At 41.0% G+C, this 13,205-nt stretch overlaps 1 protein-coding gene across 1 annotated transcript in view; it reads right to left on the reverse strand.

The window, feature by feature from the left end:
• The window catches only part of TrpA1 (Transient receptor potential cation channel A1), a 249,076-nt gene that overhangs the window by 50,641 nt on the left and 185,230 nt on the right, over positions 1 to 13,205 (reverse strand). Inside the window, 4 exon segments of the mRNA XM_070087089.1 lie at positions 2,991 to 3,098; positions 6,017 to 6,161; positions 6,494 to 6,663; positions 8,529 to 8,695. Coding sequence (XP_069943190.1) covers positions 2,991 to 3,098; positions 6,017 to 6,161; positions 6,494 to 6,663; positions 8,529 to 8,695 — 590 coding nt within the window.

The following is a 13,205-nucleotide window of genomic DNA, read 5'->3' on the forward strand; positions in this document are numbered from 1 at the left end:
TATTGACTCCCTTCTGCTACAATACAACTGTCAACATATCATAATTGTTGGGGACCTCAACCAACACCTTATACAGAGGGACTTTGAGGACCTTCTTGCAGTATTTGACATGAGAAACTTTGTTGATTTCCCTACTCACATCTCTGGCTCCTCCCTTGACCCAGTAGTGAGTGATCTGGCAGAAGATGTAATCACTTGTCAACCCCTCAGCTACGTTGGATTATCTGACCACAAGGCTGTTTTTACGACACTTAAGATCCCAACAGAACGAGGTGAGGAGTCCACACGCACAACCTGGCTATGGGAAAGAGGTAATTGGCCAGCCCTTTGTTCTGAGCTCGCCACCACCGATTGGAATGCTCTTCTCCAAGGGAATGTTGACAACCAAGTAAAAGCCTTCACTGGACACATCCTTAATCTACAACAAGAACACATTCCTCACCGGCAATATGTGACGAAGCCTACAGATCAGCCTTGGTTTGGCTTTCGTTGTAGAGAGGCTGCTACTACTAAGTACAAAGCATGGCGAACGTATAAGAGACATCCTACCACTTATAACAAGAACTTGCACAGGCAAGCCTGTAGGCATATGGGTGACATTCAAAGGTGGGCCATTGCTAAATGGGAGGTGGACACAAAAAGAAAGCTAGCAACAGGTAGGGTGGGCTCCAAAACCTGGTGGTCCCTGGTCAAGGACAGACAAGGTTATCTGCCTGATGAACTCATTCCACCTCCAAATCGACAGGACGGGATCACCTCTACTAGTAGTCAAGAGAAGGCGGACCTCTTTGCCGAACACTTAGCTATCAAAATGCAAGTTCCTGATCCAGCAAGGGACCCTCCTTGGCTAGCTGCAAGAACTGTGTCAAAACTGTCAGTGGTGACAATAAGGCAGGAGGAAGTGCATTTCCCTCTTAAATAACTTGACCAAGAAGAGGCTGTGGGCCCAGACAAGTTGAGCCCAAGATTGCTGAGATGTGCAGACCAGCTAGCAGTACCTCTAACTTGCATCTTTCAGCACTGCCTAGTACAGTGTAAATGGCCCTCTCTGTGGAAAGAGGCAAATGTAGTCCATGTTCACAAAAAGAAGAGCAGAGCAGAAATCAGCAACTACAGACCAGTGTCATTCCTGTCAATCACTGGTAAGATCCTTGAGACAATAATCTCAAGACAAACGACAGAGTTTTTTGACTATCAATCACTACTTTGTGACCGTCAATATGGCTTCAGGAAAGGTTACTCTGCTGCTGATCTGTTGTTAAACCTTTCCACTAAGTGGCACCAGTCACTGGATGAATCCAAAGTCAGCTGTGTGGTAGCACTGGACATTGCTGGTGCTTTCGACCGGGTGTGGCACCAGGGCCTCTTAGCAAAACTTCAAGCACCGGGAATTGCAGGCTCTACGCTATGTCTCCTCAGTGATTACCTTCATGGTAGATCTCTAAGGGTAGTTCTCAGTGGAACGAAATCAGCAAAACATCATATTGGGGCAAGCGTTCCACAAGGAAACGTACTGGGACCATTGTTATGGAATGTCTACTTCAATGACCTTCTTCATCTCATCCCGGAATCCCATGCATATGCAGACGACTGTACACTGACATTCACTTATCCAAGAGAAGAAATGCCAGCTGCTCTAAGCTACATCAATCACCAGCTAAGAGCTATATCAGCTTGGGGAAATAGATGGCAAGTAACATAAGCACCTGAGAAAACGCAAATGATGATGGTCTCTAGGCACCATGATGGTAATGCTGGTGCAGTAGTAAGGATGAATGGGAGGGTGTTGGCACCTGGAGAAGAAGTTGATATCCTTGGGGTGAAATTTGATTCCAAAGTGACCATGAAGAACCATGTTGTAAATCTTGCAAACAAGGCAGCCAGGAAGCTTACAGCACTTCGCCGTATCTCGCATCTGCTTGACAGTAGGGGTTGCAATATTCTGTACGAGGCACAAGTACGCTCACACCTTGAGTATGCTCCACTTTCTTGGTTTGCCTGCCCCCCCTCTCATCTGCGACTGCTTGACAGAGTAGAGAACAGAGCAAGACGTCTCATCTCTCGCCTGGACCCATCCTGGATAGATCTGTCATTTCAGCAGAGCCTTCAACACAGGAGAGATGTGGGTGGCCTTACTGTTATGTACAAGGCCAATATTGTCAAAGTACCACACTTGGATCCACTTCGAGGACAGCGTGAAACAAGTTTTTATGCCACAAGACGGGCAGAAAGCAGCAACTTCACTCTGGCTGTACCCTTCTCCAGAACATCACTCCATCTGAGATCATATATACCCAGGATGACTCGAGTATGGAACACATTCGTACAGCATAATGATGTCAACGAGATAAAGTCAGTTGATCAAATGAAAATGCTGGCCCACAGATGGCTCCAACTTCATCCTGTTCCCTACTTGTATGTCTCATAACAATAAAAATGCTTTCAAATGAGCTGATGTAGGTAACAGCTCTTAGCTTGCCAATAAAGTTAGGAGTCCTTAACCTGTAAATAGCTTGTCAGTAAAGCTATGGATCTTTACCCTTGTCAAACCCTGTGTAAAAGAGAGAGAAAGAGAGAGAGAGAGAGAGAGAGAGAGAGAGGAAGAGAGAGACAGAGACAGAGAGAGAGAGAGAGAAAGAGAGAGAGAGAGAGAGAGAGAGAGAGAGAGATGAGATGAGAGAGAGAGAGAGAGACAGAGAGAGAGAGAGAGAGAGAGAGAGAGAGAGAGAGAGAGAGAGAGAGAGAGAGAGAGAGAGAGAGAGAGAGAGAGGCCGACCATTACTTCTCTGTACGTTCGATTACCCTGGCTTAGGTTAATTTGGATTATTATGTTGCATTTTTTATGGTTTCGACTATTATTTTATTTCACACAAAAGTTTTCATTATGATCATTCTTATTACATTTTAATATACACATATTATATTACATAAACGTCTCCTTGCTACACAGTATCATACACATTTCTGACAGTACTAAGGAGAAGACATACATTACAAGCGTAGAGAGGTTCCGGCCGAAACTTGGGGTTGTTCAACTTGATCCTCTCAGACTGTAGTTGCTCCTCATTCAGCTGTAGAGGATAGAAGCTGTATCGTACCTGTTGAGGAAGCATATTAAAGATAGTATGTTGTGAACGCTCTGTGTAGGGATGACGTGTTTCATTTAGACGTACAGGTATTCTTAAATGAGGGGGATTTGGGGGTCAACGCCCCCGCGGGCTGGTTCATGTCCAGGCCTCGCAGTGGATCAGGGTCTGATCAACCAGGCTATTACTGCTAGCTGCACGTAAACCGACGTACAAACCAGTCCGTCTGGTCAGGTTCTGACATTATGTGCCTGTCTAGCTCCTAGAAGACAGCCAATGGTTTATTGGTAATCCCCCTTATGTGTGCTGGGAGGCAGTTGAACAGTTTTGGGCCCTTGACATTTACTGTGTTGTCTCTTAGTGTACTCGTGGCGCCTCTGCTTTTTATTTGTGGGATGTTGCATCTCGTGTCGAGTCTTTTGCTGTCGTAGTGAGTGACTTTTCGTGTGCAGATTTGTGACTAGTCTTTCTAGGATTTTCTGAGTGTATATTATCGTGTATCTTTCTCGCCTGCGTTCCAGGGAGTATAACTGAAGGGACTTCAACTGTTTCCAGTAATTTAGGCGCTTTATCATACTTATACGTATATTCTCATGGTCTGCAATTTCGTTTGCCTTGAAAGGGGCCGTTAGTGTAGAGCAGTATTCCAGCCTAGAGAGAACAAGCGATTGGAAGAGAATAATCATGGGCTTGTCATCTCTAGTTTTGAAGGTTCTCATTATCCATCCAATCATTTATCTAGCAGATGTGGTGGATACATTGTTGTGATCTTTGAAAGTGAGATTCTCTGACATTATCACTCCCAGGTCCTCCACATTTGCTTTTCGCTCTATTGCATGACTGGAATTTATTTTATACTCTGATACAGTTTTTATTTCCTTGAGTTTTCCGTAACGGAGTAACTGAAGTTTATTTTCATTGAACTTCATATTTTCTGCGGCCCATTTAAAGATTTGGCTGATGTCCGCTTGGTGATTTGCAGTGTCTTGGATGGATGACACTGTCATGCAGATTCGCGTATCAACAAAGGAGGACACGTTGCTGTGACTTATATCTCTGTCAGATATGAGGATGAGGAACAGGATGGGAGCGAGTACCGTGCCTTGTGGAACAGAGCTTTTCACTATAGCCGCCTCAGACTTGACTCTGTCTACTATTGCTCTTTGTGTTCTGTTTGTTAGGAAGTTAGAGATTCATCTACCCACTTTCCTGTTATTTCTTTATCACGCAATTTGTGTGCTATTACACCATAATCGCACTTGCTGAAGGCTTTCTCAAACTCTGTATATTATATCTGCATTTTGTTTCTCCTCCAGAGCATCCATGATGATGTCATAGTGGTCCAGTAGTTGTGAGGGGCAGGAGCGACCTGCTCTAAACCCGTGCTGACCTGGGCTGTACAACTGTTGGGTATCTAAGTGGGTGGCGATCTTGCTTCTTAGAACCCTTTCAATTTTTTTTTATATATGACGTTAGTGCTATATATATATCGGTCTGAATTACTGCCACGTTTGTGGAGTGGGGCTATGTCTGTTATTTGTTGTGACTGTGTCTATGCTCCCTTTCCAAAAAATATTTAAGGAACATGAAAAGGGTTTCTCGCAGTTCTTAATACACACAAAGTTCTACGGGGCAGAGTGCATGAGCATATCATTTATTGCTTTTCAAACTCCTGTGGTATTAGCATAATATCAGAAATTCTTGAATTAACCAAATTTTGAGTCTCGGCCGTTAAAAAAAATCATTTAGATTTTCGACCCTTAGTTTGATTAACGGCTTACTCAACGCTGAGTCATACTGAGACTTCAGTATCTCACTCATTTCTTTGTTGTCATCTATGTAAGTCCCATCTCGTTTAAGCAGGGGTCCAATACTGGATGTGGTTTTGTCCTAGATTTGGCATAAGGAAAGAAGTATTTTGGGCATTCTTCAATTTCATTTATGGCTTTAAGTTCTTCTTGTGTTTCTTGTCTTCTGTATGATTCCTTCAGCTTAAGTTCGATATTTGCTATTTCTCTGACCAGTGCCTCCTTTCGTATTTCAGATATACCGGCCCCTTTCAGCGGCTATGTGATTCTACACTTTCGCCTGTAGAGGGAGCGTCTCTCTCTAGTTTACATCTTCTTTTTTTTTCTTAAAGGCAAGTGCCTCGAGCATACCTCAAGGGCCAGAGTTAATTCCTTCTTGACAAAGATTCGGATCAGTGTTATTCAGAATATTTTCCCAGCATGTTTCATTTAGAACCTGGTTGATTTGATCCCACTGTATGTTTTTGATATTGAAGTTGAATTTGGTGAAGGCTTCCTCATAATTGATCTCATTTTGCTGGTTAGGAGCCCTGCACTTAGGTAGGAACTACTTCATAGATTATCTAGGGAAGGAAGTGACATATGTATAGGTGAAAAACTATTGTGTTGTTATACAGTAAACAAGAGGTGCTCCATTCTATTTATAATCTGGAAGGTATATTGTCGTGGGGGTTCGTGAGGAGATACTGGGGTAAGAAATACACACGTTGGATGTCTTGGAGGCGTATAATAGAGTGTTGAGGATAGCCCAGGCCTGCCTGTCGTGTCTAGTCTATGCCTAGCGGGGCCTCTGGCTCACCATTCACATGTGAGGTTCTCGTGACATCATAGCCAGCAAAGGAAACCTGTCTATAAAGTAGCTGGGCTTATCTTAGCATACTACACAAGTACACAGTAACACTACTCACAATATTATACTCATGTATACACAGTAAGGGATACTTCGTATGTGTAAACAAACAGTGGGAAGTATCTCATGAACAGACAGATGTGGTCTATCAAATCTCTTCTTTAGTTAATTAACTATTATCCACTTCTGAAAACAAGACACAAATTGCCTGCCGTATTTAATAAGTTACACGACGACCGAAAACATGGATCTTCAGTATTCACCACACTTACAAAGAATTCTTTGGATGTCTCCTTGACGTCAGCCTTGATGATGGCTTGGTCAAGCACCGCCTGGAACACCTTGGGCAGCGTCCTGATGAGTGCAATACATATACACCCGTTGACACGACTCGAGGTGGACAGCACCTCCGACGACCTGATGGTAGTCACGTAAAGGAATATCAAGACTTATATGCATCATCAGTGATGTGAACACTCTGCAGTGTTCCTTTTGCTCTTGAGAGTTTATCCCATCGAGTGTTTCATGTACTGATTAGTAAGAAAAAAATCTATCAAGTAAGCCAGTCTCTGCTACTAAATTCGTAGCCCCCATTTGAAGTGGAATTGTTAGAAATGTAAATAAGAAAATTTATATAAACAACTTGACTGAAAATCTTAAGGTAAACAAGGTTTATAATGTCCATTAAAAAAAATGTCTTATGTTTCGTAATCCTCTCACGTTCCCATTACTCCCACTACTCGACTCACCCTCTAGGGTGTGTGACGATTGCGAGGGCTGATTCATGGAGTCTGTAGAGGATGGCATAGTCTATGGGTTTGAACTTATAACTGTTCTCCAGCAACTTGCAGTTAAGGGTCATGAGCTGACTCACTACCTCAGCCTTGTTGGCCCGTACAGCAACGTGCAGAGGAGTGTTCTGTGTGAGACAGAAAGCGACAGTGAGTTAACTGAACTGTGACCAAACACACACCCGGATACTCCTTCAGGCTGATTCATCTAAATTATATAGCCTGTACTTGTAGTTTATATGTAGATGGCTCCGGGGGTTATCAAGTCAGTGGTCAAGTCCCAGAAAGGGTTGTATTATTGACGTCCATGATCAAGTAGCTGCTAGAGTCCCTTCATATATCGAGTATCTTGTAGTTCACTCTCCAGGATCCCTCTCACTAATTCAGCATTCCTTTCTTCCTATCCTCCCTTGCCACATACATTGGCTTTAACCAGGTAGCTCCTACCTGCATACCACTCAGGTGGCTGTCCTCTAACTCAGTGGTAAAATATTCTGCTCACAGCAGATAAGACCTGGGTTCGATTCCCTGCTTGGGCGAAACATATATATGAAAGTCTCATTACACTTGTTACCCTTGTTCACTTAGCAGTTGTCACGTATATTTCTTGAACATGAAACAAATCTATGTACATATTTTGACTTGTATTTCTGTTTAACCATTATGTCTAAATATTAGTGACTTTGAATATGTTTATATGTTTGATGATGCTAAGACAACTCTGCTTCAGTAACCAAATATGTGCTAATCAAACATATTGTCTTTTAAGTTGTATCTATTAATTTGTAACAGTTCCAAACAAACACAATGAAATATATTTTTTTTCGTTAGATTCAGAATGATTTTTGCGAAATTATTGCATATACAAATTTTCGCTTGTCGTATTCTGCAAGAAGTGCGTTGCTATTTAAGCCAAGATCGCAACTTTTACGTATTCGGCACGACATATATATATATATATATATATATATATATATATATATATATATATATATATATATATATATATATATATATATATATATATATATATATAAATATATATATATATATATATATATATGTCGTGCCGAATATGTAAAACTGGTCAATTAGCAAGAACTCATTTAAAATTAAGTTCTTTCTAAAATTTTCTCTTATACATTTAAAGATATATTTTTTTCATTAATGTTGATGAAAAAACTTTTAATTTTGCACCAAAAGAATCTTAGAAAACTTACCTAACCTTATTATAACAAGAACAATTTATTTTAGCCTAACCCAACTAAATATATTTTAGATTTGTTTATAATAATTTAATACTAAACAAACACAGTGAAATATATTTTTTTCGTTAGGTTCAGAATGATTTTGGCGAAATTATTGCATACACAAATTTTCACTTGTCCTATATGGCAAGATGAGCGTTGCTATTTAAGCCAAGATCGCAAGTTCTGCCTATTCGGCACGACATATATATATATATATATATATATATGAATATGCATACGCATACATTCATATACATTTGCATATATAGATACATACTTTAATATATTTTGATACATTAGGATTTAATCACAGTCTATAGTTAGGTAGAGGAGGCTGGGCTTGCGGAATAAAGGGACACCTTTCTCGGAACGCACAGCGACTAAAATTCATCATCTAGTTATTTCAGTCACTTAGGTAAAAAGATTCGTGAAAAATATCACGTCATTTAACATTTTCATGGCTGTTTACCATGAAGTATATCGGTTATTTTCTTAATTAGTAATTTTGAACAATAATAATAATCTATATAATCCATACTACCTGGATGCTGAAAAGAGACAATATGCTCTTTATGAGAAGACGTTTAGCCCGCCAGAGATATCATGTCTCACCAGGCTGTTGCTACATCTCTGATTTACGTACTATTTGCCCTCGTTGGGTTATTCTGCGGTTAATAACCATACCAGGTTGAATAACTCTTGAGGACATATTCTCATAAAATCACCAAGCCAGCCAGACTCACCCCATCTTTGTCGGTCTGGTCGAGGATATGACTGTGGACGGCAAGGATAGCACTAATGGTGTGTCGGTGTCCCCCTACAGCAGCCAGGTGAAGTGGCGTCCTTCCCTGGTGGTCCTTGTGAAGCAACGCTCCCTTACTGATCAACAGCTGCACCACCCGAGTGTGCCCTGCTCAGGTAAGAATATAAAAACACAAAATTAGTGGCTCATTCTAGTAGTAGTCCTGCTGCCTAAGTCCAACTCACGCCCAGAGGGAAGAGAGACGGTGTTAAAGTGAGATGTAAAAACATAATGTAATCACTGTAGGTAGTAGTAGTAGTAGTAGTTGTAGCTATGTGATGGCCGGGTTTATTGTTTTGAGGAGAATTCTTGCTAATACTTCAGAGATGATGAAGCTGTCTTTATTCTGTTTAATTGCGTTAAAAACAGCGATTGGTGATGATTCAAGGCATTTGCATCTACAGAAATTGGGTTCTCTAATCACTAGGTGGGCGTCGTTGAATTTCATCAGGTGGTTGGCGGTATTCTGGTGTAAGCAGGCGTTGTCCAAGTTCTTACATACATTAATGTGTTCATTGAGACGTGTTTCGAGGTTTATTGCTGTTTCGCCTACGTATATTCTGTCACAACTTCCATAGGAGATACTGCATTCACTGGTTCAAGGTTCTTTAATTTTGTCGTAGTCAGATCTTTCATGGAGGTCCTGGTTGCGATGACGACTCTAGTGTTAGCTTATGCGAGTACTTTGGAGACGTTCACTACAACCTAGCTATTGAGAGGATTATATATAACTTTGTAAGGAGTGATATTAGTGCGTGGAGAATTGATGATCTGAAGGGCTCTTTTCTTGTAGTCTTTGACGAAAAAGGAAGAAAAATGTAGCTCGGTGAAGGTTTGGTGTACATTCCTCGTTAAGAAACTCTGGACTGGAAATTCTGTATCCTCTTGAAAAATCCGATGATGGTGTCTCTTTTGGTCTTAGTATCTTGAATGGAATAGAAGTGTATGAGATTATTTGCGTTTGTGAGCTTCCTGTGTTTTCTATTTTGTGAATGAAGACGTCTAGAAAAAGTAACTTGTTACTGGACTCGTCAAGTGTTTATAAACTGGATAACTAGTTCAATTGCACTGAGCCTTCCTGGAAGATTGCAAACATCGAAACGTTGCCACGATAAAATGTCTCATTAGTTGCACATGTGTCCTTTTATCCAACATATTGTCGGTAATTCTACCAACATTATTACCTTGTGCCTCTTGTTCACAATATACATGAGCAACATAAATGAGAAAATAAATAGCGATGACGCTTAAATAGGTCGTCAAATAAATTTTAATGAAGACGAAAACTATAGGACGACCTGGATAGTTTGATGTTATCGTTAGATTATTATTATATTAAAATTAGCGCTAAATCCGGTAGGGGTCATACAAAAAAAGGCAGATGAAGTTTTAAGTAGACAAGTGTAAAGTTGTATTCCAGGGAAAACAGCTATAGCACCTATAACTAAATAATGTAGATCGCAATCAATATGAATGAGGAAAAAAAAGATTAAGGAGTTCTGGTTAGCCGTAATTTAAAGTTAGACAACAGTGTATAAGTGTTGGTAATAAAGCTCATACAATTATATTAAGAAACACAAATAATATTAATAATGGTATACAGTACCGACAAGTTTACAAGACACATGTGCAACAGTTAGGTATATTCATTCTCAAACGTTTTACCTACGTAGAAAGCTTCTCCCATCAAATAGTGGGATGTATAGTTGATGTAATCAGTCCATCACCCTCGAAGTCGTATTTCTGAGGTGGTCAGTCCCTCAGCGTGGAGAAGAGTTCTGCTCAATAGTCTGGAACAATGTGAAACTGAAGCAACAAATTATAGACTTTTATACTGCCACAGGTGAGGCGTAGAAAATTTTGAAGACGACGGAAGAGGCAGGGCCCACTAGTAGAAGCAAGAATGTAATAACTGAGAGGCAGTGTAGCAAGACTGGGCAGGTCCCTTTCAAATCTAACTTTGTGGAATATGGCCTTTGTACCAAGATACCGTTGTACTGCAATGTCCCACAGTGTGAATATAACACTACAATATAATACCTTCAAATAGATAAGACATATGCAGCAGTTAGGTATCTTTATTCCGAAACGTTTCGCCTAGACAGTAGGCTTCTACACTTCCTTTCAATTGTTATATTCTTGCTTCAACTAGTGGGCTTCGCCTCTTCTGTCGTCTTCAAGATTTTCTGCCTCTCACCTTGACAATACATATGCCTCCATTCTGATGCCTCAGTTTCACATTGTTCCAGACTATGGAGAAGAACTCTTCAGGCTGAGGGACTGACCACCTCAGAACTACGACTTCGAGGGTGATGGACTGATTACATCGTAAGATGTCAGAGAATGTGTATACACTGAGAGGCATACACCTCTAGGTGTACATATCTGGACGAACAAAGGAACAGGCAAGGAAAAAGCTGGGAAGTGAGGATAGGTGAAGAATAGCCGGAAAGATGTGTTGTCAGTTGTAGAAATAGCCAGGGGTTGACCTAGCAACAGAACGCTGTGGACAAGAGACAGCAGGCAGTCGCAGGAGTTCAGGTTACTGCATGATGTAGACTTACTCGTTTTTTAGTTTTCTAGAAGCTTTTTCTTAGTAGGTCCCCTCAAGGAAGGTTCCTTGATGTTGGTGAGGGGCTCTTGATTTAGGGAATTGGATCTGTGCTCCAGTTCCCCGAATTAAGCCTGAATGCCTTCCACATCCCCCCCAGGCGCTGTATAATCCTCCGGGTTTAGCGCTTCCCCTTTGATTATAATAATAATTTCTTAGTAGGTACGTGAGTTTGGTATAGTCGTCGAGGTCATCTATAAATTGTTTGGCAAAATCATCTACGTGTCATGGTGTGAAGGTGTTTGGGGGAGAAGAGGTGCATTAGACAGTTCCGTTATAGAGTCGAGGGTGTGGCTTCTTGTGTTTGTAGGTGTTATGGGGCTATAGGACCCAACATGTATTTATAAGTAACAGTTACTCTGGAATACCTAATTATATTGAATTGATGGGGACTTTGCTCTAAATGTCAGAAGGACTGATCAACCTTATGACTGAGAGGCAGCTGGGTCAAGCCTATTTTTCTCAATATAATAGGTTATACTATAGACACATAAACACACAATTTAAATAAGTAGTTTATAAAGTTGTATTTCCTTTTGTAAAAGTAAAATTAAGGTGTGGTAGAATTGTGGTAACTGGAGAATTGTGCTTGGCAACAGTCTTTTGTTTTGGTGGGAGGAGCTTAGCCTCTCTCTCTCTCTCTCCCTCTCACTGACTCGCTCTCTCTGTGGCTGACCTTCAACCTGGAATGATCTCTGGGTCCTTCTTCTATCTTTTGGGGCATTATGTGTGCTCCAGAGGTGAGTTTTTATAATTTAAGTTGTGGCCACCATACCCAGGGTGACTAAAGTGTGTCAAAACACTGGTTAGCCAGAGTTATGTCAAGAGAGAAGGACAAAAGTTAATAAGGTACACCATGTGGGAGAACAGCTATGCAGTGTGTAGATCGTTGTTTTGAAAATGTGAGGCTGTAATTGTATATTCTGTACATATCTATTGAGAATACAGTTATATTTTTATAGTAGTAGTTTACATAACCTGTGAAGAGGGCTGGTGAAAGGGTATCAGAGACACTCAGGATGATCAGCCATGATGTAAGTATTACCCCTAGACAAATAAGACCATTAAGTAAAAGCTACCCCACACTAGAACATGTAGTGAGAACCTTACTATCAAAGTAATAAGGGACAAACCAACGTAACAGTAGGTGCAGTGTAGAACTGTAGATATTTCTAGGTAAGGCTGGAGTTAATTAAGGTCGTCGACTTCAGTTTCTTCTGGCGTGACTTCTTTTTGGTCTTCTGGAGGCGGACGTAGTGTAGTGGACTGAGTATTGGGAGTGGGTAAGGCTGCGTCTGGGACGAGTACACTGGTGCTGGTGGAGGGCGTTGCTTTGCTTGGGATGCGGAGATTCGAGGTATAAGAGTTGATAAGTGTTTGAGCAGAGTTGACGTCAGGAAGATTGCTAAGTGCGAAGATCGAATTGGCTGCTTAACTTAAGGTATCAGGTTTGGAAACGTTCTGGAGGTGGGCATAAACGAGGCAGTTGAGGATTATTTTATGTACTCTGCCTTGAGGTATTGATGAGGAGTCAATGTTAGATTGCTTGTAGTATCTTCTGTGTGTTGGACTGCAGGTGTGTGATAGCAGCATAGGTCGGTGTGCTTTTTTACTCAAGCTTTCTTGTTTACGACTTCTTCCCTGAGAGGGTAATTAAGTGGAACTGATATATTTCGACTGAGTGGTTGAAATGCAGTCCTTGTGTGTTTGTCCTGCGTTGCTGCAGTTAGAACAACATTCTCCTTCAGTGGGCAGTCCTAGGCGAGGTGTATATAAGAACAGTTCCAGCACGGGGTAATGCGGAGACTCTTACTGAGTGTTTGAATGGTCATGCAAATCTTAGTAAAGCTGATCTTGATCAATGAGGACACGGTGGATACTTTAGTGATGATGTCAACAGAAGCTCAACCGTCTTGGACTTCAATGACATTCTTCAGGTCGGTCGTTAATTGACTACCTCTTAATAAACAGCAATATTTTTTTTTCCCTCAGAACTGGTGAAGGAAC

The sequence above is a fragment of the Cherax quadricarinatus genome, chromosome 20 (genome assembly GCF_038502225.1).
Source record: "Cherax quadricarinatus isolate ZL_2023a chromosome 20, ASM3850222v1, whole genome shotgun sequence".
Taxonomy (NCBI): domain Eukaryota; kingdom Metazoa; phylum Arthropoda; class Malacostraca; order Decapoda; family Parastacidae; genus Cherax; species Cherax quadricarinatus.